This window comes from Drosophila albomicans, chromosome 2R, assembly GCF_009650485.2.
Source record: "Drosophila albomicans strain 15112-1751.03 chromosome 2R, ASM965048v2, whole genome shotgun sequence".
NCBI classification, from domain to species: domain Eukaryota; kingdom Metazoa; phylum Arthropoda; class Insecta; order Diptera; family Drosophilidae; genus Drosophila; species Drosophila albomicans.
Genome location: NC_047631.2, coordinates 11,736,405 through 11,761,820, shown reverse-complemented (window position 1 = coordinate 11,761,820; position 25,416 = coordinate 11,736,405). Strand labels below are relative to the sequence as shown.

The window sequence follows — 25,416 nt, the reverse complement described above, 5'->3', positions numbered from 1 at the left end:
ATCTATAATATCTTCCTATATATAGTATTCGCTCTTTAAGGTACAACTCTTCATTTAGAAATATAGATAGATTTTGTTATTATCAACTTTATTGCAAAAATGTTATAATTCAATTCAATTATTTAATAAGTGTTAAATAGTTTAATCATTTTTCATATATATACGCAATATCTATGAATTTAGTTTATAAATTTTATACAAAAATATTTCATAAGCCCAACCAATTTTACAATAGATTACAAAATATAAAGATTTCGTATAATTTCACAATCAATTTTACAATTACAAATCTTTCCAGTTCGCCTTTCTTTTTGCTTTTTGTTGGGATATGTTTAAGGTCAATATGGTGAACATATACAATAGCATATATTATTTAGTTTTTTTTTTTTTTAGAATTTTTGTTTGCATATATTTTGCATGAGTTTGCTCCACAGTACTTTGAGTACACTAACAGTTTGTAAGGGATTGCTTAACATTTACTTTACACATCATCATTACACATATACGTATTTCAAACGTATGATTTTCACGATAGACTTTGTTCAGACAGTTACAATCAAAAATTTCAATTTTCTTGATCTACATATATATAAAGATTTATATATAAATAAATTCAATTGATCTCGACTAATACATTGGTTATTTTTGCATAATTATATATATTTGTATCGTATATCGGGCGGTATGCCAGCAGTATCTATCGCTATAGCTGCACATGATAGCTGCATCATTATCATATCATATCAATCATCATCATCATCATCATAGATTTAAGCACAAGTTTTACAATATCAGCACCTAATCGTCTGCTGCTGATTCCTGTGCCAAAAATGGTTTAGTCAACGGCTTTTGGAAAAGCTAAAGTATTTAAGAAATTTGTTACATTCTTCTTTTCTTTGTTATTCGTTTTGGCATAGAAATCAGTGACAGATCAAGTATTATTGGTTGTATCATCGTTATTGTTGTTGTTGATGTTGTGTTCGCTGTGTGTCGTCGATGAAGTGGAGGACAAAGTTGAAGTTTCACCAACAGCAGCAGCAGTACTAATTGCATTGTTATTGTTGTTGTTGGTTGTTGACGTTGTTATTGGGTGACTTTGTTTACTATTACTGTTACTGTTGTTGTTGTTATTATTGCTTAAAGTAATTAAATTGGTATTTAGCTGCACCTCATCGTATTTCTTGTCAGCCTCCTCAGCAAGGAAACGCGCTTCCTTCAGCTGATTCTCAAGAGCGTCCATGCGTTCTTCATCGGCAAGGGCGCGATTCTCAAGAATCTTGCGAGCACTGCTCGCATATATCACATATGTGAAAGAGTTTATATCATTCATTTTATAGGATGACGACGTTGCGACCATGCCCATAGAAGACAGTGACGAAGTTGTTATATCGATGATTTGTCATTCGGAATTCACATTGGTACAGCCCCAAAATCAATATCGTGAATCATTCGACGTCATCACATCCACATCGGTGTTGAAAATGTGTTGCATTGTTGTTGTTGTAGTTGTTGTTGCGATTATGACAAACATATGGATTCGCAGTGATACACAACAGAGAGATATACACAGATTTTTTTTGGATACGATAATTATGTTGGTAGTTTTTGGGATTTGTTTGTTTTCATTTTTGTTCATTTCCATAGTTCAGATTTTGAGAATTTTTGTAAAAGAGACAAGAATTTGTTGTTGCTTGTTGAGATTTACAGTTCGGTCAATATTTAAAGAAAGCATTACAAATATTACGAAAGCTTAAACACTGCTTTGTGTCGCGTTTTCATTTACAATATTTAAAATTGTTTACAACTATTGTCTACTATTTTTATAAAGCAAACATTTGTTTAATTTCGGTGTTAAATTTCGAATTACTTAAAGGAATGTGTCTTCAATCTAAAGCACAATGCAATGTTTTAGCTTTTTTGACATTCAAACGTATACATAAATATTGGAAAAGCCATTTTCTAAGAAACTACCATAAGCTTGACACATGCCAAATGTCATAACAGTTTGTATATACATAACTATAAACTATTTATACAAGTACGATATGATCCATATTTCCACTCCAGGCTGCGGTCGACGTTGTAGAGCTTAATAACTAAATGCTGTTTACAAAAATCGGTTTTGAGAGAGCATAAAACTACCTTATGTTTATTATTTCTGTTAAAGAGTTCGTAAGAGAGCGCTGTATTTAACCCATAACCTAATTAGTAACGGTAATGTCGACGTACCTAACCTCAAAACTGAAGAATGAATTCATAAAACCAAACCAAAAACAACAAAAAAGTAGAGGAGAAAACGACGAGAAGACGATAACCCTAATAACCCTAATGCCCTAACGTTTTAAGAGTTTCAAGAGAAATATGTATATAATTATACCTCTTCATATTTCTTATCAGCTTCTTCTGCAATTAATTTTGCTTGCGCTAATTGATTCTCCAATAGAGCTACTTTGTCGTCTTCCATATTTGTGCGATTTTCAAGCGCTTTTCGTATCCTAAATTTCAAAAGCAATTATCAAAAAGAACATTGTTTATATATATTATATGCTGATACTTAAGTTGCTTAGGTAACCTGTAGACTTATCAATTAAAGCATATACGTATTTGACAATTATAAAGTTAAAATTAAGATATAAAAGAATAAAGTGTACTAACCGTTCGCTCTCATCTGCAGCCTGAGAAGCTTCCGACAGCTTAGCTGTGGCGGAACCCAGACGCTCCTCAGAGCGTTCCAAGTCTTCTTCGAGCAATTGAATGCGACGGTTCAATGCAGCGACCTCAGATTCGGCCTATAAAACAAATATTCGATGTTCGAACGAACAAGACAATATAGAAAACCGTACAAATGCTTAACACATAATTTAAAATACTTATAGATAATAACTTAGTATACTTAAAGGTAAAGCAAGAAATACACTTGACTATCAATAAAAATATTTGCTACTTTGGTATCAAAATAGATTGTGAATTGGCCCTAATAATTGCTCTCTCCTAAACTGTAAATCCCACCATCTATCTGTGAAGTACTTAAGTCTAGAATCTAATCGGATGTCGACCGCAGCAGATGGTTCATCTATCTGAAAGTAAAGTTGTTGTTTCCACCTTTGCAAGGTCGATGGCGTTGTGTGTTGTCAGCGTTTTAGCCAGTTGATTTAACAAGGTCACAATAAGCCCAAAAATATTTATGTTTCTGCTTGCGTGTGTAATCGAGAACCGTAAACAGCATAAAGGCGAAGCCTGTCAATTCTTCTCTTGGGCAATTACCACTGAGGGGATCTGACAACTGCGGACATATCGATTTCCCATTGTTTAACTGTTGTGTTCATTAAGTTGGTAGCCCCAAAAGATAGGCAACAGCACATACAGTTACGAATGCATGACGTCAACACACTTGTGAGAACAACCTTGCCAAAAAAAAAATTGAAACAATTTCAGCTGCAACAAAGTTTTTCCCAGCCAAAGTTTTTCCCAAAAACAGAGTTGGCTCGTCAGCATAAAGCACATATGCCCATTAAGGAACGGAAAATATTTGACATTGACGCCGCATGCGATGTGCCATTGCCTTTTAAAGATACAGCTCGAGAGAGTGAGTAAGACCCAATGTTAAAAAGCGAAAATGAATTAATTGTATGTGTGCAGCACACGCCCAAAAATGGCTTAAAACGACTTTGACCAAAAGCGGCAACAATTGGACAAGGCAGTCCAGATATCCACCGGACGGTCGGACGGGATGCCTATAATGCCAATTTTGCATCCATACTCATACACACATACACACACATACTTATACTTGAAGAGTGACGCTTAGAACACGGCGAGCGAGCTTCGTAAAAGTATCGTGTGATTATGAATTGGAACCAAAAGCAACCGTGCCGCCGCTTCGGCTTACGTCATCGTCCAAACAGTCAGTCGACTCAACGGGCAGCATACAAAACACACACTCATTCACATACATGCATAGGCGTAAGTTTAACGCGATAAAAAAAAGCATTTCAAATAGGGGGAGCAGCAAGCAGCAGCGTCGCGGCGTCGCTTTCCAAACACACACGAAAGTCAAACAACAAAACCCCGTTGATGAAGCAACAGCAGTAGAGAGAAACAACAAAAATGCCAAAAACGAAAAACGAACGAAGGAAAAAACAATACATTGAGCTTGAGTTTCGTTTAAAAATAGCGGGAGTCGTGCATGTGTGTAACAGAGATGGAACTAGGCGAATTTTGGTCTTTGCTTTGAACTCATTAACAAAACGTATTGAAGATTAAACGCTTTTTAACGCAAGTCTCAAAGAAATGCAAAGCCAATACAGAGAACAAGTTTTTGTGCGAGAGAAAGAGACGCAACGATAAAAAAATTACCGGCAAAATGCAAAAAAATAAAAAACAATTGAAATAAAATGATAATAAATAATAAAAACCATGAGTATGCAAAATCTGCTGCATGGCTGAGGAATTGTACAACAAAAATTGTTGACGGCTTAGTCACACACACCTTGAATTTTATAACTTTTTGACTGGAATTGCCGTGGCAACGAAAAAAAAGCAGCAACAACACAGCAAAAGGTAACAACACAAATGCTATACAAGAAAGACGGGCGGCGGCTACGTTCGAGTGCGTAGGGTGTGTTTTTTTAATGTTATATGATGCATTTTTAATTATGAACCGAAAAATAAGCTATAAAAACAATAAGCAGACAACTTCCAACTTGTAAACCGTATAAAACTAGTAAAACTGCTGCTCCGCTCTCTCAAGCATAAAATCTGGCCCTTTTTGAGAGGACAGACAGATAGAGTATCGTAGCAGTCAGCTTACAGCTTCTGTCAGCTGCTGCTGCTGTCATGTGTGTTGTAATCTCGTTGAATTACGGCATACAAGTCAGAAAGAGAGAGAGAGAGAGAAAAAAAGCAACAAATCAAAACCAATTTGTCACAATAAGGCATTGAAATTATCAGTGCTCAATTGCATGGCAACTAGGAAAATGTGAGAAGGGGGAGCCAGCAAAGAGCGATGCCGGTGAGTGAGAGCGAGATGTACACGCAAATGACATTGAAAGCATTGCCTAACAAAAAAAATCAAACAATAAAGCACATTATGTTTTGTTTTAGCTTTTGTGGAGGGGCTAAAAAAAACTAAACGTCAATCACTTGACAAAAGCGTAGAATACAAAAAATGAGAGCAAAAACCAACAACTAACGGGTCAACCACGAAATGAGGCTACAAACGACGAATATCTTTTTAAAATGGATTTGAGGAGTGTCTGTTATTTTTTTTTTTTTTTTTTTTATTTAACAGCATGTTAACTTTTTTGCTTGAAAAGTTCTTCAACAATTTCAGAATTAAATTGTCAGAAGTCCAAACTTCCTGGAGAAGAGCGCAAAAAAGTGACGTCAACAATGTTGTCATTGTGGTGCAAACTGTGATTTCACACAGATACACACGCACACTCATACACATGTCAATTGCGGGAGCCCTAAATAAAGCTCAAATGCCGCGTTCGCACAATTGTCTAATTAGAATCAAATTAGACGCATATAAAAATTTATGTAGAGTGGCAAAAGGCAAGTGCCAAAAAAACCGATGAAGCACACACGAAGCGATCCATTTATTGATGGCCACGGCGTAAAAATCATAATTAATCGAATTTAGAACACCGCTATCTCGAAACTAACGACAAAGAGCAGAAAAGCCGGTTTACTTTTGTCGCTGAGAAAGCGCACAAAACAAATCACTCGAAAAGAGATTTCTTCTTTCGTGTTCTATGTATTTTTTTATGCTTTCGCGTGAGCTTATGTAAATTGTTTAAACAAGAAAGATATGCTAATGTAGTGTGGTATGTCACCGATAAGACAACATAACATATAGTTTAAAAGGTGAATGAATTTGGTAGTCTATAGATAACAGTTTTTAGACTTTGAAAGAATTACAAGTAGAAGACATCAGCTGCTGAAACTTGAAGCACCCTGTGTTCGAAATTGAATTTTGTAATAACAAAAGATATAGTCAAATGAAAAAGACAAAATGCGGCCAGCGACAGGAAAACCACCGAGGAACAAAACAACAATTGTGGGGGGACAAAGCGAGAGCGAGAGATCGGGAGAGCGAAAAAGAATGAAAAGAGCGCCCCAAAAGAGAGCGCGCTCTCATATACATGTGTGACAGTCTGTCACTGACAAGCAGTGTTGCCAACTTGGCTATTTTCTAGCCAGATTTGGCTATTTTGCATGACCTAAAACTAGAAACCACTCAATTTTGCTAGAGCCTGTTATGTTGGCTATTTCACAAAAAAAATTTGCTATTTTTTAGCTATTTTAAATTATTTGTAATATTTGATAATATTTATTTATTTAAAGTCGACTAAAAAAAAGTGGACCTTCAAATTTAATTTTCGGAAATCGTATATTGGCAATAGAGACGTTGTTTGTGGCTATCAATATATATACACCACGCTTACCGCCCAGCGTGACCGAATTGTGTATTTTAAATACTAAAATATTATTTACCTCTTTGTAGCTTTTGGGTACTTGGTATTTTCTCAACATCGTTTCGCGCTCGCAATGCTACCATCTCTAATTCAAATTCACTGATTATTGTGTTTATGCGGTTGTTTCTTAAATTGTATAGACAAAAAGTTCGCGATGCTTAGTTGGAGGATCCCCAACTTAATGACTGTATTGCAAAAGATTTAACTAACAAATCAAAAGCACTTTGCAAATATTGCAAATGCACATTAAATGCAAAGTTGTGGGACTTGAAATCGCCCGTTGAAACTAAAAAACACAAGGCAAACCTTGAAGTACGGCGAGGTAACCAAACAATAGAGTTTCCCAAAACATCTACAGAGACATTCTCAAAGGAATCTCTGCTTGTTTGTGGCTCAACATTGTTCAATCAGTTCGGTTGACCACCTTAATAATTTGTGCGCGCAAATCTTTAAGGAAAGCGAGATAAAAATTCATCGAACAATGTGCATGGCAGTTATAAAAAATGTGCTGTCGCCACATTTCCAGGAATGTCTGCAAAACGACATGCAAAATTTAAAATTTAGCTTATTGATTGATGAATCGACAGATATAAGCTTTACAAAAAATACTTGATGAGTTTACCGCATTTTTCTAATATATTGGTTCCGAGGAGGTGGAAATTGCGCAAGTTTTAAACAATTTGCTTATCGAGGAAGAATCATTAGATTTGTACACTGAATGTACAAAAATATAAGATTTTATTATTGAAACCTAACGGCTATTTTAATTTACTATTTTTTAAGAAATCTTGCTATTTTTGGCTATTTTTTTGTGCTTTCACTGCTATAAACGACCACTAAGAGTTGGCAACACTGCTGACAAGTTGAGTATGTGTAGTTCTCCCAGTATCAGTGTGCGTGCGTGCATATGTATTTGCATTGGAAACGTTGGCACTGCTCAGAGAGTAAAAGAGGGAAAGAAGAAGAAATGCTTACTGCTGCTGTTGCTGGCTATCTTGAGTTTTTTATGCAAAATATACAACTGGGACCCAATGCCACATTCATTTTTGATACCAAAAGAGTAGCAGCTTATTTCTGAGTTGAATTGAATTGTAATTTGTAATAAAAGAAGATTCTTACTTCTTCGCGTCGAACAACTTCAAGCTGAAAGCGCTTGTGAAATTCCTCGCATTCGTCTTTATACTTTTCCATTTCTTCTTTGGTCTGACGCATTTTCTTCTTCAGTACATCCAAAAGTGTACCTTGTGGAATGCTGGTCGTCATGTTTGTGCTTGTTTGTAGTTGTGTAGTTGTGGGTGTTTAAAGTGTTTACACTTGGCAGCCAAAGGCAGATGATGAGAAGAGATACTTTTAATGGGCGCTTAGTTGGGAGAGTAGGCACTGAAGCACACTTCGGATTTGGATTTCTAATTGAAATACAAATTTCTTTCTATAATGGCAGCACCACCAAATATTCTTTTCTTTATTTTTTAATTTACGAAAATGTGAACCACCAACACACACGCAACGCACGTAGAACGAACGACGACCGAACGAAACGACGACGACGACACACACACACAGACAAGAGTATGCGCTAACCACCGGTTTTTTCTTCTTTCTTTTTCTCTTCTACTACTTTTCTTCTTCGTTTACTGGTTTGCTTCGTTGTCGTGTATATTTTTTTTTTTGCAGATCCGCTTAGATTGTGTCGCACTTGATACACATTTATTGCAAAATATAATTGAGGTTTGAATACGTTTATTTTATTTTGTTAAATATTTGTATTTAGGGGGCAGCGTAACTACTTCTACACACACACACGAGAAACGAAGAAGACGATAAAACGACGCGAGTCTGCGACTGACATTTGTGAGTACGTAACTGGAAATGAACCACTGAAACACTTTGCATGCTCATGTCTACGCGAACGAAGCGGCAGTGGTGGTTTAGTATACGACGTGCGAAAGAGACAACGGCTGTGCTCGTTCGCTCAGTCGTTCGTGTGACTTTCCAGTCGTTGGCCAGTGCCTCGCCTATGTGTCGTGTCGTTGCTCAGCCCGTTACGTATGTGTGAGTGCGAGTGCGCTAGCATGTGTGCGTATATGCGGCGGCTTTCCCGCTGGAAAACCTGTTAAAGCCGCTAAAATTTCAGTCCATGTTTGTTGTTGTTTTTTGCATTAATTAGTGAAGAAATATTTGAGATTTTTGCTTTTTTCTCCCCACAATGCCAAATAATATTATGCAAAATTGGGAGCGACAACAACGACTGGTCAATTGCCCATTTGGCCAGAGCAAATGAGTAAGCGGTCTGTCATCGACTATCGGCAAAGTATCTCTACTAGTGTGTGTGTGTCTTTAACTTGTAAACCTGCAACTTCTCTTTCGCACCTACCCCTGCTCACACGATAATTGTATAATACAGCATATAACGCCGGTGCTTTATCAAGCTTATCAACACGCAAGCAGCAGGAGCAGCAACAATGACTAATTAGTTGTCGCTGCTACGCTATGTCTATTGCATGTGGCTGTGTGTGTTTACAGCAGGTGGTGTTGGTGTTTGTTATGCTTTCCATGATCCTGTTGTATGTGACAGGTTGCGATTGCCAAATAAACCTCGATACCGATAGACCGATAGGTAGATAGGAGAGCGCGCAACAAGTGCTAAAGCGATAATTTTGTTGTATTTGACACAAATGACATAATTGTTGATAATACAGAAAATATTGCCGATGTGCCGATGGACAATTTCAATTAAACGAGCACGATTGCCCATTTTTAGGCATGCGGCATTGAAAAGAAATTAAAAGTAAACGTCAGTCAGTGTCACTACCACACACATTTATGGTGCATATACACAACACCAAAGTGGGGGGTAGCACTTATTTTGTACATACACACGTAAGTATGTACGAAGGTCATTGGCTGCGAGAATAACAACAACACGTACATTTTATATGCTGAGAACGTGTGCTGCAGCGAGAATTACATTTAATTTAATATAAATAATAATTGAATGGTGCTGGTGCTGCGGCGACGCGTCAAATCGGCGAGCCAAGTTCAAAAAGAAATACGTTTTTGGTCGAAAACGTTTTTAGCATTAAGCTGCTGTAAGCCAACTGTTGCTATTTATGGACATTTTCTACAACTAAAATGATTAAGACTCTTTCTATACGTGTGTGTGTGTAAGTGCGAGTGAGATCGGGGGTGTGTACTAACATTGATAATTATAGTCTGTTTTTGCTTTGTTATCCCCTGCCTTTTTGGGCGCCGTCTTAGAACAGAAGACATAAAACGAAAGGGAGAGAGACGCCCACACTAAACCAAAAGCAACAGGTGCGCATGAGATAGCAATAGCAATTAACCGGTCAAGAATGTGCCGAATGCTGAATGCAGAAAGCGCAATTGCGTAACTAATTAAACAATTGCCGACAATTAAATAAATACAGTGATGTGATGTGTGTTTTACTGGTGGGGATAAGCACTTGGAAATAGTTTTGTGCTGAGCAATAAGAAAGCCAACATTTATCTTAAGAGTGTGTGTGTGTGTGCGAGTTTAACACGTCGTAAGAGAACTAAACGAACCTTCACATCAGCTAACGGCAACTAAAACTTTAGTACAAATGTGTGTGTCAATTGGGTCAAGATTTCCATAAGTCGCTGAAACTATTGCAATGACAAGATAAGTACAACAACGGGCCATCAAAGGGTTAAGGCAGCAACAGAATTCGCAAAGAAAGCAGCGAAGACGAAAACAGCGACGACGTAATCGCTTTGCAATGTGCAAAGCACACAAACACACATATACACTTGCGTACAATGTATTTATGAGTGTGCGAAAAGGAAAATAAAAAGAGCAGACAACAACAAAAAATTGGAGCAGTCATAGACAGAATAGAAAGAATACAGTAAAAGAACCTAACCAAACTTTTTGTTACTCTTTTTTGTCGTTGTTGTTAAATTGGCTAAAACGCTGATACGACGGCAAAGGTGGCTTAAAGAGAAAAAGAAACAGAGATATTGTGATTAGCTTGAAATAAATTAGGCAACCCCACCCCACATCTCCCCCATCTGTTAATTACCCGCTTGAGTTGCGTATTCATGATGTTGTGCAGCTCGTTGCGAATGATGTTGAACTTCATCATCGTGTCCGAACTGAAGATGGAGCGTCCAAAGGCCAAACCCGGATAGTCCGCACAACGTCCTTTATTCCTACGTGCCTCTCGCTCTGCCACAATCTCAGCTGCCTCGCTGGTACAACGCAGCTTGGACCATTCCGCTGTCTGGGTGTCCTCGTCCTCTGGGTTGAGTACGATGCCCTCATCGATTGCGCCCGCACTGAGGTCGGTGGCCATGCTGTCGCTGCTTAATTCCATGATGGAGGCATTGCCACTGGAACGCTTGCTGCGCTCTCGTTTCCCAGTTGTGGACGATGATGATGATTTCTTTTTACGCTCGGATTTCTCAGATTTTTCACCTTTGTCACGTTTTTTCTTCTTTTTGGCCGTAGGCACAGCCTGTTCCTCGCCAGCAGCTGCAGAAGCAGCCTTTGTTGTGGTGTTGGCATCGTCCAGCATACTGCTCTCATCCGTGGGTGTTGGACTATTGCTGCCCAGCGAATTTGTCACCGATTCAGTTAAAGGTAAACTTAAAGTGCTGCGATCTGGTTCTGGCTCGGGATCTGTCGGTTCACCACGCAGATTGGAGAGCACACCTTTGGAATCGCCGCGGTAGAGAGCGGCCAGTATCTCCTGGACATTGGGCACTTGGGGACGTCGTGTGCCCGCAAAGCGCGGATGATGCTGGTGACCGCGACGCTTTAAGGAGGACGGTACCAGTGAAGATGGTGATGCGATGGAATTGTTGGTGCTATGACTGCCCGCTCCACTGGTGCTGGACAGGGCGTCGTCATCGTTGCTGTTGTTGTTCGACATGTTCAGCTCCAAATCGTAGTCGTAATCGCTCCAGCTCCAAATCTCTGAGTCGCTGTCGCTATCCACAAGCGAGGTGGTCTTATTCTCTATCTGTAGCTGTTGATATCTGTCGTAGAGTTGCGCTATATACAATTCGGCCTCCTCATCGTAGTGGAGCAGATTGTCGAGCACATTCAGCTGCTCCTCGATTGAGCCCCAACGTGATGAAAGCTCTGATTTGGCGTCGTCAGCTGCGTTGTTGTTGTTGTTTTTGCCACGCTTACTTTGTTGCTTTTTATTTAGCTTATTCTTTTGATTATCACTTTTTGAGCAACACAAATGTTTATTTGCATTTAGCGTGCGTTTATTACGCTGCTGCTGTTGAGGTTTTGTTGTTTTTGTCTGCTGTCCTGCAGCAGCTGCTGCGCTGCTACCTGCTTTATATGGGGGAATTGTTGATATTATGAGCTATCGATAGCGATACTCCTGGCGAAATATCGCACAAATCAGCTGATTTCACCAAGTATCGTTATCGATAGCTGCAAAGTGGGACCAGTCGGGTGCAAAATACAATATATGTACAAAGACCCACAAATAATAAATTGCAAGTGCTTTGTGCATTTGCTGTTTGCTTACAATGCAAAGCATACTCGTATTTATACAGTTGTTTTGCATTGTAAGCAAATCTGCCGGATTTTTGCAACATATAATACTTCTTTGTTTATTATTACGCGTAGTTGGTTTTTGTGGCTGCTTATCGTTGCCGCCGCTCGTCAATAGATGGCGGTGTGCGCGTTTTATTTGATGTGCAAGCGTCTGCCGCCTAGCCGCGTTGCCAACGAACTTTTTGAAAAGCGGCGTCTGCGTTGCCGGCTTTAACGAAGCCGCAATCGTAGCTGATGTTACTGGTGTTTGTGTTGTGTTTGCTGCTACAGCTGATTTTGTTGTTACAGTCGTTTTTGAATGTTCATTATGCGTTTTGCTTGCATTTTTTGCACTGCTTGATACTGTCTTGTTGTTGTTGTTATGTTGCTTTTGCTTAGACTTGACTGTCGATGCTGATGTTGTTGTTGCCGCTGTGGCTTGATTTTTGTTGTTGTAACTCACTTTTTGCCACACATATGCATTATTAACTTTTGCAGTTCCTATTGTTAATGTTTTTTCGTACATATTAATTATGAGTTGCGGCTATTGTATTTGTTGTTTGTGATCTGATGCGTGTTGTGTTGATTTTCTATTTTTACTGATGATTTAATACAACAGTTTTTTCTCTTCTCTTTTTTTCAAATTTCAGTCGCGCGTTGAAATAAGCAAAAGAAAATTTTGTATTTGGTCAACTTCCCCTACACGTTGTTTTTGCATCTACGTCAATTGCGATGTTGTGGTTGTTTATTATTGTTGTTGTATTTGTTGTAGTTGGTTGTAACGTAGCGTTTTTATGTAATTGAAAAGCACTAAGATTTTATTTAAATTGAATTAAATAAAACTAGTGTTTTTAATTGCAATTTTATTGATGATTTTATTGATTTAATTTAATTTATTTTAATTTGAATTTTTTTTGGTTTTAATTAATTGTAATGTGCGGCGTGAGGCGGCTGCTTATTTCTTCGGCCCCTCCGGCAGTTGCTTGCTGCTTGCTTTGTGGCGTTGTACTTGAAAGTGTTGTGTGTGGTGTGTGTGGTGTGCGCTATGCGATAATTTTCTATGGCCCGCTCGCTCGCTCTCTCAACCATCATCATCCGTCAGCCATCTAACAGGGCGGTTGCTCTCTTCTCTCCCCCACATTGTTGTTGCTGTTTTTGTTGTTGTTGCTGCGCCCCCTACCAAGCAGTGTGGTGGCAACATGTGCGAGTGAGTCAGCATATATGCACACATGCTCATATGTGTATAAGCAAGTGTGTTTGTATTTACGATGCACTGCGATCAACAGGGGAAAGGAGTGAGAAAGAGAGGGAGAGAGTAGGCCATTCAGCCCCAACGCCCACTCACATTCACTCTCATCACATTCACAATCGCACAAGATAGTTCGCTCTCAATTGCTGCTCTCATTGAATTTTTCCTGTTAATTTCATTTGCGTTAGATTTAATTGCCTTGCTCCTCTCAACGCTTTATCATTTTTTGTCTTTTCGCATATTACTCAGCGAAGTTCTATATGTGCATGTGTTTCGATATCATCGTCATTATCTATTTAAGTGTCTTGTGAGCATAAAAGCAGAGCGCACGGCCAAATGCCATCACAAGTTATGTGTTAATCATTATAATATACAATGATAATTTATCAACAAAAAAATTATTTTTGTATTTATGTTGTCTGATAAGCAGGTATTTATTTACTTCAAACAGATTGCACGCTGGTTACCTGTAGACGACACTAAACATTTTTTGAAACGTTGCCAACTGGCAACTCTATTTTGGATGCCAAGAAAATGTCCTTGAAATACTTTCGAGTCTCGTTGTGCAAAATGAAGAACGTACCAACCAATCAAAAGTCAAATCAAATGAAATGAAAAATTGTATTTAATTTTCGTTTGGAAACGCAGCCGGCCACCGAACAAGTTAAGAAAAAATGTGCTAAATACTGTGCGCTATTTCAATTTTACTACAACAACAAATTGCGCGAGCAAATATTTTGGCAAAGCCAAAGAGAAGAGAAAGAAGAAAACGAAAAAGCAAAAGATTTTGGCTTTGCTTTTTCGTTATTTGATACACACATACACACGCACATGCAGCAGTGCTCTCAGTGCGTCTCGCTCACACACACCTAGCGAAAGCTATTTTCATGTGCTGCTGCTGCACACACATTTAAAAATAGCGCTCATACGCGGCGTTGCCAACAGCAATGATTTTCGTTTCGAGCTGCGTAGCGATATATTTTTTCTATTGTTTGAATTTTCGAAAATTTTCCAATTTTTTTGTTTTTATGGAATTTAAAAGCACAAACATACGAAAGGCATTTCCCCAAACATTTTGCTGTTCGACTAAAAGGTGGCTACAAATTAGCAGCATCTCGTAAAATACCCGTGAAATCGCTGATGGTGACCAGATGGCATAGATAGATTTCCGGACCCGAACCCGGCCCCAATTTAATGCAGTTTGGCTGTCACCAAAACGCTTAAACATACATATATCTAAGAGCCGTAAAATTCTTATTCTGGTATTGATTTCAAGTGTATTCCTTGCTTTCTTGCTACACAATGGAACAAGGTCCATTAAGAGAACAGACATAATAATATAATACGATAATAACATAAATATTCTTAAAAAATATTCTACAGCAAATTTCCAAACACTTTTTTAATGATCTCACTTTTTTAACCTTATTATATTTATAGATGTCTTTGTTCTAGATTATTTTACTTATATAAGTTTTGAGTTTTAAACTTTTTGTGAATAATTTCTAATGATTAAATTAGAATTTCATGGATTTAATAAAAAAAAACCCATCCAATGAAATGCTATGTGAAAATAAGTGAATTAGGTTTAAGAATTTCAGAAAAATATGCTTTTACATTTAGAATCAATTTTAAAATTTTGGATACATTCCAAACAGACTGGAATTACAGAGGTTTATATAAACAATACAGAATAATGTTTATTCTTCAATTTAATTTTCAAATCAAAACAGACTATTGAAACAAAATAGCCCTATTGAAACTTTCCAGATAGTCTGGAACTTACTAAATATAGGAAATGTAAACAATAGAAAAACGATTATTCAATCCACAATTTCTCTCCTATAAACTAAACTTCTAGAATATTTTAATCTTCTACGAATTCTAACTTATTTCTAATCTAATTTGAGTGAATTTAAGAAAATAAAACGAGTACTTACGTTCTGCAGAGCCTTGTTCTTCTCCTCGAGCTTGCCGGTGACAAGGGTCAGGGCTTCCTGGGTCTGATCCAATTCGTTCTCAACGGTCTGGATCTTCTTTTGCAGCTGGCGAGCCTCCTCCTCGGCCTAAAGACACCAATTGAGAATTACGTGTGTTAATAATTGCATGTGTTAACAAGTTAACAGCCAACAATTGGGCTTTTTGTAGTAACAAAATGAGAGATATGAAGCGAGTGCATGTAACTAACATACATATATGGGGCAGTGCAACATGTGGTGGCATGGTTGAGTGAGTGCTTACCTTTTCGGCGCGGGTGTTGGCATCGCGTGCCTCCTGTTCGCAGACGAGAGCACGTTCCAAAGCTCCGTCCTTGTCGACTTTCATCGCTTGCATCTTCTTCTTGATGGCATCCATGGTGGCTGGTTTTTTGTTTTACTGCTACACACTCGAAAGAAACTGAAATCAAACATCGGAATTGATAATTGCAATTATTATTATTGTTATTAGTACTATTACAAACAACTGCTATTGCAATGGGCATTCAATTTTGATACAACGGCGATAATCATCGCTACGCAAAAGAAAGAAAGTACAATTCGCATCTGTGATTAGCATTTCTCATGTGCATGTTAAGAGATCTTATCATACTATATAATAACTGTATCGATAGAGTTGCCAACTTTTCTCTCTGTGTTTGCAAACATCTTTTTATTCAGCATTCGAATTTGAAATCTATCAAGAACACAGCTCAGTTTGACACAATTTTTTTCCCGTGAACAACTCTCTACTTAGAAATGTTCACAGCTTCGGCATGCGGCATGTGGCATGTGAGCTGCATAACTAAGTGTTAACTTCGAGTAGCTCACATCCCAAGAATATTGAATCTCGATTTGGGTACAAACAAATCGTTGAAAAACGTGCGCTACGCCCCACTGACTATTGCATTAAATGAGTTACTGTGAGAGATGATTGACCAGAAAACACCGGCAACATGCGCAATAAAAGACGCCAAAAACAAAAACAAAAACCCAAGACAAATATTCAAATCAGTCTGATGAGCTCAAACAATGGTTGAGCATGAGAGCATGACATTATTATTGGCTTTCAACTCAAATATCGACTGCACATTTAAGGAGCAGCGATTAATGGGGAGAGTTCATTAGCAAAGTTGAAGGACTGAAGAGATTATACTTTGTAAAGCTTAAAACCAATGAATTACTTCAACTCTGTCACTTAATAATAAGAAAGAACAACAACTAAAACTGAGCACAAATTCTGCATTTCATTAAAATGTACAATATGACGTAAAAGTTTAGCAAATAGAACCCAGTTGAGCTATTGTAAGCAGATAACTTTGTTTGGTTAATTATAATAAAATGTTTACATTTAAGCATTATCTACATTATCTACGACTTCCTAAAAGTTGTTCTGCAGTTCCACTTGTCTCGCTTACACTCTGAGAATCGCATTGATAAGGCAGAGAATGCAATTATTACAAGTCTGACTCACTCTACAAGGGAATTGTGGACTCAGCTGGTCGACAGAGAAATTCGAAGAAGCTTTAGGTACGTTTATACTCGCAATGCTTGACCAACATATTGAATTTGTCATGCCTGAGAAATACCAAACTAATTGAGTCAGTTTCAGACCACACTTCTTATAAGAATGAAGATATTTTTGTGCTGGCTTATGGGTTTATTTTTAACACGTTTGTTTACACGGCCAGCTCCTGAGGTGAGTTCCAGGCTTTTAGGCGAACAAACAAATATTGTCAAAAAAATGGAATTTTGTTTAAATTAAATTGCAAGCAAGGCATAAAATTTATAAGGTTTGCGTTTGTTTGTAAATAAGTATTGTAGATGTCGAGGTGACATACTGAATTATGTCTGTTTAATCAGCACAAAATCACATGCAATTTTATAATTTCGGCGTCATGTATAATGGCAATGACATACATATAATATGTTTCAACATGAGTAGAAGAAATCGGCCTATAGACCATATGAAAAAGTACTCATTAATGTGCTTAAATGGGTTCAGTTTGTGAAACTGAAAGATGTTTTATAGAGTTTTTTAAGCCGGTTAAATGGAACTATTCAATATAAAACTTAAAAAAAAGCTGTGAACTTATAATTAAGAATAAACCACATAAATACACAAAAATTACCTAAAATATTACTTAATAGTAGGCCCACCTTCTCTAGCACCAAATCGGCTACCTTCTATCACCTCGAAATTCAACCTGATTCTAGCACAGAATTTTCCAAATTATCCATGGCAAAAAAACAACAACTTTTTTGTTATACATAAAATGCTCTACTCAGCTATTTTTAACACACAGATATATATGCACACATATCTATCCAATAATTGTATGTCTCACACATACTATATGTATATTTGTGTATATATGTATGTATGTAATTGGAGAACATTTCAACATTCCTGGCAATACGAAAAGCTTTCTCGAAAGCTGCACAAATGTGTCTCTCGGTGAAATGCTAAAAATAAACGAGCATCTGTTGAATATTTCCTAATATCTGCTCAAATGGATATTACTTAATACAAAGCTTTTTCTCGACCAAAATTCTTAAGCAGTTCGCCTACGTTCGCCACAGTTCGATTTGAATGCGGTGGGCGGTGGTTCAATATCGAATTTCAAAAGCTAAAGGACCAGATGATGCTTTAAAAGAACAAAATTAACATATGCTTGACCTTTCACTATAATTTTAAAAATCTACATTATACAATTTACTTTTACGTGTCCTCTTATCTTCATAAATTCACCGAGTTTTATTAAATAAAGCACATACTTAACGCCTTACAGATTTATTCTAAATTTATATTTATATATCGCACGCAATGAGCTTAACTGAAATTCTAGAAGCCAAATTGTGGTTAAGTTTGCAAAGACATTGATTGGGGTTTTTCTTTTTTTTTTGTAACTGCATTTTAGTTATAATTATTTGCTCATATTTGCATCTTGTTGCCAAAGTAGCTTAGCCTCAATTTGGGGGCTTGAACTGAATCGATCTAAATGTTTGAAATACTTTGGCCAAAAACTTTTTGTGGTTTCTTCTCTGAACTCTGCACACAAATCACTTTGTAAATTTAAAGAAAATGTTGTTATTTTTATATATTGCTTTTCTTTATTTTAGAACTTTTGTACTTTTTTGATTATGTAATTTACTTTTCAAAATGTCCTTTAAATGTTTAACTTTTAGCGCACTTGATTTTCTTTTTTACATTTAATTAATTTATTTCGTTGAGAAATTATTGTAAGAATTTTCATATAATTTTGGTGTTGATTTTTTCGTTTTACTTACAAAACTTTTATTCGGAGTTATCCGCGACTTGAACGGATTGTGATGTTCAACTGAAAATATTTATTCAATATACTGACGTTCGATGCCCGCTGTTTTTCGATTTCAAGCTGATTGCATTAGTGTGCGTGCTTGGCTGACACTGTGTTCATGTGTGTGTAAGTGTGAGAGCGCGCCAAAGTATCTGACAGATACTTTTGGGCAAACGTAAAGCCGAAGCGCCGTCGCGTCGTCGCTTCGCTCACCAGCTGCTGCCATGCGTTTTGCATGCTCAACACAAATCTTGCTGGCCGCTCAAATTGTTATTTTGGAACTGCATTTGATGTGGCTCTCAATTTACGAACGCTTTTCTGCATAAGCATGTGAAGAAATTACAAAAAAAAAAAACAGAACAGAACAAACAAAATTTGCTGCTCTCGCTCTCGTTCTCTCTTCTTTCACTTTTGAGTGTTGCTTTCACCTGTTCCTTTTCTTTGTATTTGTATGCGTGCGCTTGTATGCGTGTGTGCATGTTATAGGCATATTATAAGAATTCTTTTTCAAAAATTTCCCTTTATTTGATTTTGAAAAGCTCTATATGCCAGTATTATTTTCATTGTGTGCGTAGCTTTATTTTTATTTATTTTCTTTTTGTTTTGCTCTTTTGATATTTTGCATCTATTTTTAAAATTCAGTTATTGATATGCCAAAAAACAAAATCTTGTTTCCCACAAATTTACATATTCTTATATACTATGTGTATAATTTTCGTATTTTTTATAGAACTTTCAACGTCATTTTTGGCGTGAAACAAATGTTCATATCCCACATTCTGCTTGATATTTAACAACGAATGCAAATTTTAATTAAATGAAAATCAATTATGACTCATTTACAATTGCAGTACGTGCAAAATTAACTCTTTTCCAGTTTTTGATTAAGATTTAAAGATTTACTATCGTTTTCTCTTTCAGAAGATTGCATTTTTCGCTTCTTAACACGCACAGTATTATAAGCTGGAATAAAAAGATATATTATATTCTCATATGGCACGATATAATATTCGTGATTTAACAATGAAATGATATCAGTTTTCTGAGTACTATGGCTTTCTTATTATTGTACATATTCACTATGTTTATTTTTCCGTTTATTTCGATCTTACGACACCGTTTAACAAAATGTAATTATAAAATATTTATATGAATCAAACTATAATATATTATTTCATATAGTCAATATTTTCCCTTTAGTATGACGTTATTTTCAAAATATAGTTTACTACCAAATTCACTGCCAAACATTTTTCTGATATTTCCTAGAACCTTGAACCTCTATAATCCTTTATTCCATTTATTCTTCTGTTCCTCAAATTAAGCCATCAATATAAAATTTAAGTATGATCATAATGCTATGTGTAGAAAAATATTACTGAAATATTTCGAATATTTAGTTCATTTGTGATTCAATAGCTTCGACATCGAATTTTTAATTGTGTGAAATTTTATAATTTAAAATTTGACATTATCGATAAAAATTAAAAATAAAACAATATTCAATTCTTTATTTGAACGAAATGCTTTTATAGCTATTTTAAACTAAATATAAGCTCTTGCTTTTAATTATATTTGTAGTGCATATCAAAACTATCTTGATATACTAAAACATTTACTTGTCAAAGATGACAATAGTAAAATTATATTCCAATAAATTTATTAAAACCCAAGAAAATTAAAATTAATGCTGTATTTTATTTGAGGCATAATTCATATAAATTTAAAAAGTTACAAATTGAAAACAATTATTAATAGAAAGAAAAACTTATTAAAATATAGTTTTAAATGTCAAACAAATTCACTTCCATCAACAATTTAATAATGATTTTAAAACAATTTAATTATAATGTAAAAAAAAATGTAATCCCTACGCTATTAAATAGTATATTGAAACTCTCTGTATTTAATTTTATGTGAAAACGAAAAAATATAATATTGTATACAACAAATATTAATAGAAAGCCTTTCAATATTTATTTGTTCGCTGGCGTCTGGTTTTTCTTTTGGAAAAATTCTATTTTGCAATGAGGGCACAAACACATGGACGAATTTATAATTAAATCGAAGCAACACCCACATAATGACGTAATTGTTTTCATTCAAAAGATTTTGGCAGTAGGCAAATACGAAACCAAATGGCATCATACTATAACATATCTATAAGTATAACATAAGTAGTCCATAAATCTAAACGTGAAAGGCCGTGTAATAACAACGAAAAGACCTCAACAACTTGCTAAATATGAAAAATCAAATCATGGTCAATTGGTCGCGTATGAAAAACAACGGAGTTTTCATAATTCCAGTAGATTTTCGAAGTTGTTGTACATGTTAGTCTTAAACAAGTGCAATATCTTGTTAGCAAAATTGCAACCATATTTGGTGAAAATTTGATCAAAAAGAATACCAAGCTTCGGCTTAAACGACACTTTCTATGCGCTGACAACATATTGCATGCTGCATAAACAACGCAAATGCTTTAAATGATTGCGGGTAGTGTACAGCAGAAAATGAAAAATAATCTTAGATCGATTGTAAAGTCGTTGACAGCAAGGGGGATGGACAGAGAAGCAGACGGGCCAACCCAGTCTCAGTGGCGCTCGTGTGTCGACATCCCGCTGTGCGCCGGCGCAATTGATGACTCAATTGCCGCCGTGTCGCGTTGATGTCGCTGTTGTGGCTCCTTGTGAACGATTTGAACTCGAAGTCGAACTGGTTGAGCTTTGGGTACTAAAAGGAAATCTTTGCGACGAGCCACTTGCCTTGCCTAGTAGCTGTATAACGGCCAAGGTGAGCCACAGACAACAGTGTTGTTCGTTCCATATCAAATATCAAATATCGTGGCGTGCATGTGAGAAACTTTTTCGTTCTCTTCTTAGGCACAACGTCACTAAGCATTATGCACAATTATGTGAGTATGTGTGCAAAGTGACAAGCTCAGTTGACCTTGAACTTATCACCAAATCGTATGTAAATAAAAATAAAGTGTTTACGTTTGTTTTATGTCATCCGGAACACAATTGCGAATTAGAAATTTCTCGCAGGCATTTGAAGCATTTGGCAAGGAACACGACTCATTTGATTGGCATCAAGGACATAGTGTTAAGAAAGCTCTACAAACAACAGATGCATATATTTTTAAATACAGTTATTTATATATTTAATTCGCGCCAAACTTATCACGATGCTTTTTAAATTAATTGGTAATTGAACAAAGTAACGCATGTCACCCCTGGTCTCAGATTATCGATTAGCTTTTGTGTTAATTTTACTTGATGTCAGCATTAATTAAAAAAAAAAATTGAATACAATAAATTTATATTAATTGTTAATAAAACAGTAAAGTTTGCCGGTTTAATCTATCTTTAAACCATTTTCAAAACTTCAATGCTTCAATAGTGTCATCGATATTTTTCCATCTCTATGTTGCATACTTTGATATATTTTTTGACGTTTAATCGCTTATTTTAAAATGTAACATGCGGTCACCTTGCTGGCGTTATCATTTCATAATAACAATACAAAAATCATGTCATTTATACAAAAGTTAAATTACTACAGCAAAAAAAAATCATTTAAATATGGTATACCATTTCTAGTTATGATGGTTGCTGGCTCTTTTGGTCTACAACAGTTTTCCAACCTGAGGTAAGTCAACGAGGAAATTTTAACTCCCATTGATTGACCATTGTATTTACTGTAGATACCAATACGCCAAGAAGCAACCGGTGTCTCCAGAAGAAATGAAGAAGTTCGGGGTGAATATGAAGAAACGCGACGAAGTGACGCTTGAAACCGAGTATGATAAAGTGAAATCCATTGATATTGAAAATTGGTCCAACAAGCGCGGCCCACGTCCTTGGGAAGAAGGGAATGTGACTAATGCATCACCCGCTAAACATTAACGTATTGTGATGTAGACAGTAATTCTATTTATTTAGAGGCAGTTTGTATGTTTGTATATAAAAAATTAAATATTTGATTTGATTGCGTTTTTCTTGGGTCGATTATTTTTGTTTTAAGTAGCCCTGGAATAATCGGTCACGGAACTACATACAGACAAAACTGTGCTGCTAACTTGCGCAAATCAGCTGCGTCGCTTTGGCAAATATTTTCAATCACACCAAAAAAATAAAATGGGAGAAGTTAAGCCTGTAAAAATGGATAATTGGACGCCAAGCGATTCAGCAACAGTGTTTGCGGATGGTAAGTGTAACACCCGTAATTTGCAACAGTGCATTTGTATAACTAGTTTGCCGTTATAGGGGAGCGAGTGCTCTGCTTCCATGGACCGCTTATCTATGAAGCTAAAGTGCTCAAAACAAAACCTGAAACTACGCCGGTTGAGTACTATATACACTATGCGGGCTGGAGCAAAAAGTAATTGTTAATAATAATAAGTGTAAAGCTGCTCTATGACTTAAACGACTTGTGTGCTTCTCAAATATAGCTGGGATGAGTGGGTGCCTGAGAGTCGTGTGCTGAAATACAATGACGAAAACGTTAAGCGGCAAAAGGAAGTGTCACGACAATACGGCGAACGTTCCAAAAAGGACAACAAAAAGGGCAAGTATAATATAAAACACTTAAAAATATTTATTGTATAACTGTTTGAATATGCAGGCAGTGCAAAGGCTAAGAAAATGGAACAAGTGGGCAATGAATCGCGAGCCTCGACGCCGTCCAAAGATGGCAACACATCGCTGCCGCATAAAGAAAGTGCTAACAGTAGCAGCTCAGCTACTTCAACACCCGTGAGTGCTGCCACTACGCCGGCAACTTCAACAACCAAAAATGACAGCAGCAGCAACAATAATAGTAGCAGCAACACCACGACAACAACAACGACAACGACCACAACAAGTCGCAGCAATCGCAAATCCACACAGGCAGCAACACGTCCCGGCACACCAAATGCTGACAACAACAGGAAAGAAGATGCACCAGCTGCTACCACTGCTGCTGACAGTAGCAAGCAAGAAGAGGAGGAGCCAAGTGCCGCGCCAGCAGCTCCGAAAACCAAACGCATGAGCTCGCACAGCAGCAGCAGCAGCGACCAACAGCGGACAACAGCTTCGACAGCTAGCAATGGTGGCGACGTAAGCGTGACAACAACAACAACCTCCCAACAACAGGCAACAACAGCTGCCTCTGCAGCATCAGCAGCCACTGAGGCGCCTTGCGTGGAGAGCGAGGAAACGTATACGGCGAAACTAGAGGTGAAAATCAAAATACCCGATGAACTGAAGCATTATCTAACTGACGATTGGTATGCGGTGGTGCGCGAGCACAAACTTCTGGAACTGCCTGCGAAGGTGACGGTGCAACAGATAACCGAACAGTATTTGGCGCACAAAAAATCGGTGAAGTCGACAAATGCCAGCAAAGAGGTCGCCATCAACGATGTGCTCGATGGCATCATAGAGTACTTCAATGTAATGCTTGGCTCCCAGTTGCTTTATAAGTTTGAGCGCACTCAGTATGCAGATATTATGCAAAAGCATCCGGACACGCCGCTCTCGGAGATGTATGGCTCATTTCATTTGTTGAGACTTTTTGTGCGTCTGGGTTCCATGTTGAGTTACTCCGCTCTGGATCAGCCAGCGATGCAAACGTTGCTGTCGCATTTACATGACTTTCTGAAGTTTCTGGTGAAGAACAGTGCCATGTACTTTAGTATGTCGAACTTTATCAATGTAGATCCGGAATATGTGCGAAATGCTCAGTGAAAACCTACAATTTGGTATCTTATTCTGAATGCTCGGCAAATATATTTGTATTGAATTCGAAAGTAGCTTTTGCACAAATTGTAAATTAAATAAAAAAAAAAAACAAAACATTAATAACAAATTTGTATAAGCAAATAAAATGTAATCCTAGCTCTCATTTTCACTTTCACTGCTGCTGGTTGGATAAAACTCCTTCAAATCCCTGGGCTTATCGCGCTCCTTTTGTTCCTCCTCCAGATATTCATTTTGCACTTTTAGAATCTCGTCGCTATTCTTGCAACCCGCATATGCATTCAAGAGCTTCTCGTTCAGCTCGAGGAACGCGTGTCCCCACGAAAACTTGCCCATGAACCAGCGCGCCTCCTCGGTAAAGCCGCAGATGTAGAGAGTTGCTGCTATCGCCTCCACACAGCTCAATTTACATGGTTTGCCGTAATTGATGGGATTGGCGGCTACTAAAAACGGCAGCAACCTAGGATGCGGACTACGCATCCGATTGAACGGTGTCTCATCCAATTTCGCCCACGAGCAATCAATGACTGCCACTCCAGCCGTCTTTACAGTTTCACGATCTTGTGGACTAACGCATAATTGGCCGACCGGTGAAAGGACAAGACCTGGGAACTTTTGACCCAAACGCAGGTTGCCAATGAGACCCAGTCGCGCCAGTTTCCTGCCCGAACACTTCTTGGGATCACAGTGATTCAAATCCCACATGGCAACCGGGAAATCAGGTGACTGACCAAGACTATCTGTAGCATTGTTGTCACTGCCAGATGAAGAATCCGAGTCAGAGTCTGTGTTGTCGTCATTACCCTTGGCCAGTTCATTCTCCTGTTGGGCAAAGCTTCGCTGGCAGTTGTGATTTGATTTAACGTTGCGATATGAGCCACCAGCCGAACCACGCTTGGATTTTCCTCCTCTGTGTCGTGCGCTCATTTTGTCAGTTAAGTATTGTTGTGTTGATTGTTCTATTAGAATTAACGCCTCATGTCAAGCAGCGATGAGTGTTATCAAGTATACTATCGATAAATTGTTTTGCACTTGCCTATCATTTTGATATTACAATTAATTTGTCTGTATTGTAAAATAAATTGTATAATTAAACATTTAATTGTCATATT

The 25,416-nt window shown here is 37.3% G+C and overlaps 4 protein-coding genes across 32 annotated transcripts in view; 2 read left to right on the top strand and 2 right to left on the bottom strand.

Annotated features, from left to right (window-relative positions):
• Positions 1-18,647, bottom strand: part of LOC117573534 (tropomyosin-1, isoforms 9A/A/B) — a 29,551-nt gene extending 10,904 nt beyond the window's left edge. For 9 of the 29 annotated variants that reach the window (XM_052007743.1, XM_034256796.2, XM_034256790.2 and 6 more), the window contains exons 1-4: positions 12,085-12,556; positions 10,541-11,808; positions 2,656-2,789; positions 1,169-1,286 (exon numbers count right to left, since the gene is read on the bottom strand). In XM_052007743.1, coding sequence (XP_051863703.1) covers positions 1,169-1,286; positions 2,656-2,789; positions 10,541-11,808; positions 12,085-12,541 — 1,977 coding nt within the window. In that variant the 5' untranslated portion in view covers positions 12,542-12,556. Of the gene's footprint in view, positions 1-1,168; positions 1,287-2,377; positions 2,496-2,655; positions 2,790-7,598; positions 8,365-9,859; positions 10,453-10,540; positions 11,809-12,084; positions 13,018-15,204; positions 15,331-15,505; positions 15,662-18,531 lie in introns of those variants that run through there. The other 20 variants (XM_034256807.2, XM_034256799.2, XM_034256806.2 and 17 more) reach the window with 18 other exon arrangements.
• A 3,390-nt stretch (positions 18,648-22,037) lies between these two features.
• On the top strand, positions 22,038-22,545 carry LOC117573558 (cytochrome c oxidase assembly protein COX16 homolog, mitochondrial). The gene is made up of 2 exons (XM_034256844.2): positions 22,038-22,211; positions 22,267-22,545. The coding sequence occupies exons 1-2, from the start codon at positions 22,093-22,095 to the stop codon at positions 22,466-22,468; spliced, it is 321 nt and encodes a 106-aa protein (XP_034112735.1). The 5' UTR covers positions 22,038-22,092; the 3' UTR covers positions 22,469-22,545.
• A 61-nt stretch (positions 22,546-22,606) lies between these two features.
• LOC117573542 (nuA4 complex subunit EAF3 homolog) lies at positions 22,607-24,400 on the top strand. Its single transcript, XM_052007905.1, has 4 exons — positions 22,607-22,769; positions 22,829-22,943; positions 23,014-23,133; positions 23,191-24,400. The coding sequence occupies exons 1-4, from the start codon at positions 22,700-22,702 to the stop codon at positions 24,290-24,292; spliced, it is 1,407 nt and encodes a 468-aa protein (XP_051863865.1). The 5' UTR covers positions 22,607-22,699; the 3' UTR covers positions 24,293-24,400.
• Positions 24,310-25,348, bottom strand: LOC117573553 (18S rRNA aminocarboxypropyltransferase). The gene has a single exon (XM_034256834.2). The coding sequence runs from the start codon at positions 25,229-25,231 to the stop codon at positions 24,440-24,442; it is 792 nt and encodes a 263-aa protein (XP_034112725.2). The 5' UTR covers positions 25,232-25,348; the 3' UTR covers positions 24,310-24,439.
• Between the last annotated feature and the right edge of the window lie 68 nt (positions 25,349-25,416).

Excerpts from the sequence above, each read along its gene's own strand:
- LOC117573558 (XM_034256844.2), top strand. The coding sequence starts at position 22,093 with ATGTCATTTATACAAAAGTTAAATTACTACAGCAAAAAAAAATCATTT. Across the intron at positions 22,212-22,266 it reads CAACAGTTTTCCAACCTGAG|ATACCAATACGCCAAGAAGC; the intron begins GTAAGTCAACGA and ends TATTTACTGTAG.
- LOC117573542 (XM_052007905.1), top strand. The coding sequence starts at position 22,700 with ATGGGAGAAGTTAAGCCTGTAAAAATGGATAATTGGACGCCAAGCGAT. Across the intron at positions 22,944-23,013 it reads TATGCGGGCTGGAGCAAAAA|CTGGGATGAGTGGGTGCCTG; the intron begins GTAATTGTTAAT and ends TCTCAAATATAG. Across the intron at positions 23,134-23,190 it reads AAGGACAACAAAAAGGGCAA|TGCAAAGGCTAAGAAAATGG; the intron begins GTATAATATAAA and ends ATATGCAGGCAG.
- LOC117573553 (XM_034256834.2), bottom strand. The coding sequence starts at position 25,231 with ATGAGCGCACGACACAGAGGAGGAAAATCCAAGCGTGGTTCGGCTGGT.